The sequence below is a fragment of the Gossypium hirsutum genome, chromosome D04 (assembly GCF_007990345.1).
Source record: "Gossypium hirsutum isolate 1008001.06 chromosome D04, Gossypium_hirsutum_v2.1, whole genome shotgun sequence".
Classification (NCBI taxonomy): domain Eukaryota; kingdom Viridiplantae; phylum Streptophyta; class Magnoliopsida; order Malvales; family Malvaceae; genus Gossypium; species Gossypium hirsutum.
The window spans coordinates 51,322,126-51,330,291 of record NC_053440.1 but is presented as its reverse complement, the minus strand read 5'-3'; the positions used below and the strand labels follow the sequence as shown (position 1 = coordinate 51,330,291).

The 8,166-nt window shown below is 29.9% G+C and overlaps 1 protein-coding gene across 1 annotated transcript; it reads left to right on the top strand.

Annotated features, from left to right (window-relative positions):
- The first annotated feature begins 1,638 nt into the window (after positions 1-1,638).
- Positions 1,639-7,736, top strand: LOC107898107 (glutamate receptor 2.8). The gene is made up of 7 exons (XM_016823650.1): positions 1,639-1,703; positions 1,774-2,003; positions 4,968-6,031; positions 6,118-6,279; positions 6,384-6,582; positions 6,782-7,191; positions 7,293-7,736. Exons 1-7 carry the CDS (start codon positions 1,639-1,641, stop codon positions 7,734-7,736), a joined length of 2,574 nt encoding a protein of 857 aa, XP_016679139.1.
- The last annotated feature ends 430 nt before the right edge of the window (positions 7,737-8,166 follow it).

Here is an 8,166-nt window from a genome sequence, read left to right as displayed (position 1 = left end):
TTTAATTTCAATGCTTTCTCATATTTCTTTTAACCATTAAGCTTATTCCTCATTCTTGAAATAATTTTGCAATATTTATTTTAAAAATAAGGCATGTCGCATACTAGGGTTTAAGGTAAAATTTGTAAAATAATAAAAATGATGAGAGAGAAGGGATTTGAACTTGGGTTTCAAGGAACATTTCTCTAACACTTAACCAACAAACTAATATCTCATTTATTTCCTAAAAATGCATAGATAATCTTAAAAAATTAAGGCATGACCACTCTCTCTCGATTCCCAAACCTGATTCTACTAACCCCCGATTTTCGGGATGTTACAATTCATCTTTCAACTATCAGCTAAGTTTTACCAAACACTTTAAATAAAAAGTTAATAGAATCAATTGGTCAAATCAGTTAGTAGAATCAGTTGGTTAAACCAACCACTACAATCAGCAATCAACTATCCGCTATTAGCCAATTGCCAAAAATAGCTATAGAATTTTTCGAAACTTGCTAACATACTAAAAGATCAATTACAATTCCTTCTAAACAACAACTAAAATAATTAAATACAATATTATAATAATGACTAAAATAAGGTGGACTATTGAAAGATAAGTCTTTAAGGTTTGTCCTGATTCAAAATCCTTGATCCAAGAGATTTGGTACGATATATGGCAAGTTACTCTATGTTGCAATGGTGATGGAAGTAGGCACTTCCATTGACACATAATTGTTAATTCAAATGCTTGCCTCAACATACATAATAGGTTTTGAACTTAAGACATCGTTTTCATCATTTCTACTTTAGTATTTCAACTAATGTCTCATTTGATTTTTATATCATTTTCTATAAATGTATTTGTTCTATAATTCTACTATTTACCTACATTGTGCATATGTCATAATTCTAGCATATATTAAGTAGCTAGTTAAGTTATGTCACCTATCAACCGAGTCTTAACTCAGTTAGGAAATTATTAAATATCCCATCATTTTACAAAATAGAAAAACATCCTATGAGGAATTTTTTGTCTATTTGTAATTTTAAATGAAATGTAAATACACATATAATTAGATTTAACCCAAAATACCATTATTTTTTATATTTCAACTTTACACTATAACTGAAGTCTCTTTTATTCTTTTAAATATTTTCTAAATATATTTATTGCATAATTTCCATTTGCATGGCGAGTATGTTATTATTTTGTATATATAATATATAATATATACATATAATTTGGATTGAATCACATCATCCTCGCCTGCATTGAAACGTAATTAGATAGTTTAAACATAAATATGTAGAAGTCAATATACATAGATGTATCTTCTTCCAAGGATCCTAGCTTAGTTTATTCATTATGGCCCTTTCAATAATTTAATTTACCTTAAAAACCTAAAATGGAAACTATGGTCTACCCACTTAACCGTCAGATGCTCTTGTCGGCTTGACTGAGAGAACTTTACTATGTTTTTCTAAACTTACATATTCTTGTTCATGCTGGGTGTTATTGATTCAACAAGGAAACAAACAAACTATACTTCATCTTCATTGGAAAACTTCATACGAAATTTCCTGTATGACTTTGGCATTTATTTTTTAATATTCAATAAAGCCCTTTTTTGCATTTATATATAGTTAGGCATCATGATATGGATGAATATACTTGTTTTCTCAGACCCCAAGGGAGGAGGAGGAGGAGGAGGAACAAAGTAATAATCATCAGCCTAGTCCCATGTCAAATTTATTTCAGTTTGTGTGTTTATTTGTTGTTTGTTTTAGGGTAGGGGTGAAGTCGGAGAGTGGTGGTGGAATGATGGAAAACATTGCAGAAGCGAAGAAGGTGGTGCATGTTGGAGTAATCCTTGATGTGAATTCACCAGTTGGATCGGTGGCAAATGCATGTATTTCCATGGCAATCTCAGATTTCTATGGTGCTCATCCTAACTTCAGAACCAGATTGTCTCCACACCATAGGAACTCCGATGATGCTCTTGCTGCTGCTTTTACAGGTTCTTTATTATTATTATTTAACTTGATCTCAAATTGTGTTTATCAATAATGTTATTTTCAAATTTTAATATTACAATTTTTTGCTTGAAGTGTAATTTATCTTACTGCTAATCCAACCTTTATTCTTATTCTTATTATTATTATTATTATTATTATTATTATTATTATTTAATCTTGTTGTTCATCTCATCATTGATGTTTTAGGTTTATGGTTGTTTTTATCAATATATAATATTATTTTCAAATTTTAAAATTACAATTTTTGCTTAAAGTGTAATATGTCTTACCACTAACCTAACCTTTATTATTATTATTATTTTAATAAACAGTACTAGAAGTGTTTTAATATTAAAAAACGTTCCTAACCATAATTGTTTGTTTTTACTTTGAAAGCTATCTTTAACCATTAGTCACTAAATTAAGAGTAAGTATTCGTTTTGATCACTTAACTAAAAGACCTTATAATTTGGTAATTAATATTTTCAAAATTATTTTTTTGATTACTCAACAATAAAGTGACAACTCTAGTTGATATAATAATAATTTTAATCCTCAACTTTTATACTTTCTATCAATATGACCCTGTTTATATATAAAATAATAAAATTTTGAAATTGTTTTAAAAAAATATAAAATTCTAAAATTAAAATTTATATAAAAGTATATAAAATTTTCAAAAATAAATAATGCTAGAAAATTATTTTTAAATCTGTCAAGTTTTCTCTCTGCATTATAATGCTCATCTTTAAAATAACATAAAAAAATAAAAAATATTAAGTATTCTATTTCTCGACATAGCTTTTTAGTTATAAGAAAAGAAAATTTTAAAATATAATTTATTTTTACAATTTGAGTTTTGAAAAATAATTTAAATGAATTGAAAATTTGAATTGAGTCCGAAAAAAATTGGTATATATATTTGCTAAAAATATGACATCAAAGTTCATTTTACAAGCTTGTGTAATATCGGTTCTAGATGTCTTCAAGGGAAAAGAACTCGACTTGAAAATATTATTAATTTGGTCTCGAGAAACACTGACAAAGCATCATGTTATGATTTAATTTTTTTTTAAAATTTTTATTGGATTCTATTGAATTATAATTATTTCCCATACAAATTAGTTCTTCAATAACAACATATTTGAGTTTTTATTTTTCTAAAATTTTTATATAGATTTTTTTATTTTTTAAATAATTTTGAGTTTTCTTATAATTTCTAAATAGAATTAGGGTCAAATTGAAAGAAAATATAAAATTTTTGAACTAAAATTATTATTATACCAACTAAAAACATTAGTGATTAGATTATAACTTTTTATGATTAAATAATTAGTATTCTTTTTATGTTATCCAGAAGTCTCTTTTTATATAATTTACATAATCTCCATTACCAATCCTTTATGTATTTTGGTGTTCCTAACCATCCACTCGTTTTTTGTTCAATCCCCCGTTTGTTTAGCAATACATGTATGGGAATCCATACAAAGGATAGCGAAAACTCTATACGGTTGATCTTTTGAGCCCGCTTCAAGCTAGATTGACTAATTAACCCGTCTTGGGGTAAAGACTTCTTCCGCTTACGTTTTCTTCCACTTACCTCTTGTACATAGGAAATGAGATTCCATTTTTTGTTTAATTTACTGCGAATTTATAAGCTGCTTTCTTTCACTCATATATAACTATCTAATTTATAATAGTAGAATTTATCCTAAACTACAAGCTAGCGAAACCAACAGCCTGAAAAAATAGCTCTTTTTGATGATCTCTGCAGCTTATTTGTACCCCCACTAATATAAAAATTAATGACACTTCAATCAAATAGTTTCTTTTCGTATACTTGCTCTAAACCCCAAAAAATAATAATCTAAATCATTAACCATTTTTTATATCATAAAACTAGAGTGTAAAAATTAAATTATAATTTTTTATGAATTAAAATGTATTTTTTTATTATAAACTCATAATTTTATAATTTTTAGAAAGATTAAATTATAATTTTATTATTTTTAAAAGATTTTATCATATATTTATTTATAATTTTTTCAATTTTAGAAAGGTTAAAGCATAATTTTTTTTTATGGAGGCAAGGCTTGCTTGCTCCTTTCACCCTTAATTATATTGTATCTTATTATTTTAAAATGAAAAATTTTACAATCACAAAATTAAAAAGAAAAAAATTATTATTCATTATATTTTAGATGAAATAATTCATAAACACAAAAAAAATACAGAAATAATAGCATAGTCAAATAAAGATTAATATAATAATTTTAAATTAAATAATTCAAAGAAAATAGTTCCACAAAAAATATAAAGTTAATTATTTGACATAGGTAGCTAATATGACCGGTACCAAGCGACAATTGGTACCAAGCGACGAAAATGCATAAGAATACAAAATAAGGGGCAAAAGATTCTTATCTATCAAGAACCTATAAAAGGAAGGGGAATTATTTGGTACACTCTCAATAGAGTTTTTAAACTTCACAAGTAGATCAAATGATTAACAAGTGTCCTATAGAAATATAGTAAAATATTAAAAAATAAACATTTAAAAAAAAATACACATTATTTTTAAGGCCGGTTGTGAAATAAAAAAAATGTACACCGTGAATATATAAAATATTAGCCTTAAAAAAACACCTATGGTTTGAATGGAACTGACCAAATACCCAAAAATTTATCTGTTATTAACATAAAAAAAAACCCCCAAAATGGCTTTAATGTATAAAGACAATTTAATTCAAAAGCAGTATTACTTCAAAGATAATCTCCAATCAACTAGCTTGGCTTGAGCCACATTTTGGAAGATGTCTAAAAAAAGATAATCATGTTCCATTGTGTTCGACAGTTCGGACGAAAAAGTTATAAAATTAATTATACATTATAGATGGTATATTTATTTTTTATAAGATATAGATGGTCATGGTAGAATTAATTACCTATATCCATATGAATTGCAGCTCTAGAGTTGATTGATAAGGAAGAAGTTGACGCCATCATCGGGCCCCAAACGTCAAAGCAAGCTAGATTTGTGATAGATGTCGGCCGAAAGGCCCAAGTTCCAGTTATTTCGTACTCAGCTACAAGTCCCTCGCTCTCTATAACCCAAAATCCTTTCTTTGTTCGAGTAGCCCTAGATGATAGCACACAAGCGAAAGTCATCACTGCCATCGTTCAGGCATTTGAATGGCACGAAGTTATCCTCATCTACGAAGACACTGAATATGGAAGTGATTTAATCCCTTACTTGGCATATGAATTTCAACAGGTTGACATACGAGTGAGTTCAAGGTTTTCCTTCTCCCCAAACGATAGTAAATTGCGGATCTTAAAAAAGCTCAACAAGGTAATGGCGATGCAGACAAGAGTGATTGTAGTGCACATGAGTTCTTCCTTTGGGTCTAAACTCTTTTTTCTTGCAAAAGATGTAGCCATGATTAGTGAAGGATATGTATGGATCATCACTGATGGATTATCTAGATTGTTGGATCCTATGGGAGTTAAGGCCTTTGGTTCAATGCAAGGTGTTTTGGGTATAAGGCCATACATACCGCAATCTAAGGGCCTTAAAAATTTTAAAAGGAAATGGCAAAGTAGGATTCATTCTAGTTCTACGAAACTAAACATTTTTGGGTATTGGGCATATGATACTATTTGGGCACTAGCTAAGGCTGTTGAAATGATTCCACAAGAGAGCTCTAGTGTTAATGGAGAAAATCATCACAGAAATACAAGTCAATTTCCTGTTATAAAAGTCTCAAAAAGAGGTAAAATGATCTTAAATGGGTTATTAAAAACCAAATTTAAAGGCCTTAGTGGAGATTTTAGTTTGGTTGGAGGACAATTGCAGTCTTTAACTTTTGAAATCATCAACGTGATAGATAACGAGGAAAAAGTTATTGGGTATTGGACCCTTGAGAATGGGTTGACTAGGAAACCAGACAAAGCTAAAATGGAAAATCAATGTCCAAATATGAACTTAAACCACCTATATGGCCAGGAAACACGAAAGACAAACCCAGAGGTTGGACAACACCAATTGGTGGTAAGAAGTTAAATATTGCAGTCCCTCACAAACCTGGCTTTGAAGCATATTTGAAAGTGGCACAGGATCCTTACACCAAGGAGTTCATCATAACAGGGTTCTCTCATGATGTCTTCGAGGAGGCATTAGCGCTATTATCTTTTCCAGTTCCTCGCAAGCTTATTCCTTTCCCCATTGGTCCCAATGGAGGAACATATGATGAGCTTCTTTCCAATGTCAAAAATCAGGTGCTTAGCCTAATCTGTAACCGGAATCTCCGCTAGAATCTTTCTTCATATTATTTCAATTTGTTTTGATGCTAACCAGTAGCCTATTCTTTGTAATGGTGTAGACATATGATGCTGCAGTGGGAGAAATAACAATTCTTGCAAATCGGTCTCAGCATGTTGATTTTACATTGCCTTACTTGCAATCAGATGTGTCAATGGTTGTGAAAAGCAAAGATGATGAGAGAAATAATATGTGGATATTCTTAAAGCCACTGAGTTGGGATCTTTGGTTAACGACTGGAGTAGCCTTCGTTTGTACAGGTTTAGTAGTATGGATTTTGGAACATCGTATCAACAACGAGTTTAGAGGTTCCGCACATCAGCAAGTAGGAACAGTTTTTTGGTTTTCCTTTTCAATTCTAGTGTTTGCTCATAGTAAGTAACATTTCTTCTATCTAATTTTGAATAAATTCAAGTTTCTTCTTTATCAAGCTAACTTGAATGTGTTGCTTGGTTTTAGGGGAGAAGATAATAAACAACTTGTCAAAATTTGTGCTGATTATATGGATATTTGTAGTACTCATCCTCACCCAAAGTTACACTGCAAGTTTGGCCTCGATGCTAACAGTGCAACGTTTGGAACCGACAATCATAGACATCGATGAGCTAAAAATGAATGGTGATTTTGTAGGATATGAAACTGGTTCCTTTGTGAAAGACCTTTTGGTGAAACAATTGGACTTCGATGAGTCTAAGTTGAGGGACCATGGTACTGCTGAGGAGTTTGACAAAGCATTATCAAAGGGAAGCCAAAATGGTGGTGTTGGTGCAATTTTTGGAGCACGACATTGCGTGAATCTTTTTCTTGCCAAGTATTGCGACAAATATATGATAGTAGGACCAACGTACAATACTGATGGACTTGGTTTCGTGAGTCTCTTTCAACCCTAATCTTAAAAACGTGATTACAATTCTTAATCATATATTAATTTTAATTTGACAAAGAAAAAACTTGGTTTCTCTTTGCTTAGGCCTTTCCAAGAGGGTCACCTCTAGTCCCCGTTATTTCCCGGGCAATCTTGAGTGTGATTGAAAATAAGTCAAAAATGGATGCCATGGAACACAAATATTTTTCGCACCTAAAAGCTTGTCAAACAACGATTTCATCCAGTAGTCTCGGCTTGTATAGCTTCGGGGGTCTCTTCATCATCACGGCAGTTGCTTCAGTGTCTTCTCTCATCATTTACTTCACTAAATTTTTGCAATCTCATTGGACTACAATCCACACAGTGCATCATGACAGTTCATTTTGGTCTAAAATTAGTGAACTGGGAAAGCATTTTTATGACCAATCTCTTTACCCTCTACCGGCAACCAATAGTACTTTACAAAGTGTTGAAGCTTTGCATGATGTCGAAAATGAAGGTGTTGATACTGTTGTTATTGTTGGCAATGTTAGTAGCTCTACTTTATGATGTAAATAGTTTAGAAAGTTTAGTATTGTTGTTTAAGTGTTCTTAAAATTTGAGAAGTTTAGTATCCTTGGCTTGTGATGTAAATATAATTACTTTATGGAGCTTTTAAGTTAATTTAGCATTGTTGTTGAAAACCCTTTTTTTCTAAATAATGTAAAAAAATGCTTTTAAGAAATTTAGTTTAAAATTTCATGTGTTTACCATTCCGGTCAAAGTGTTAAGAATTGTTTTAGATATGATCTTATGTAAAAAAATAATTAATTTAAATGATATTTCAGTTTCTTAATATTATACTATATATGAAATATTAATTTAAATACTTTTATGTAATTATTATAAATTGTTTGTAAATTGTAATTTGAATATATAAATTATATTTTAAATGTTAAAATCACAAATAAGCATAAATCTTGTAAATTAACAAACATTT

Coding starts and splice junctions, on each gene's coding strand:
- LOC107898107 (XM_016823650.1), top strand. CDS start 1,639: ATGATATGGATGAATATACTTGTTTTCTCAGACCCCAAGGGAGGAGGA. Junction 1,704..1,773: donor GGAGGAGGAGGAGGAACAAA/GTAATAATCATC, acceptor TGTTTGTTTTAG/GGTAGGGGTGAAGTCGGAGA. Junction 6,032..6,117: donor CACGAAAGACAAACCCAGAG/GTTGGACAACAC, acceptor AAAGTGGCACAG/GATCCTTACACCAAGGAGTT.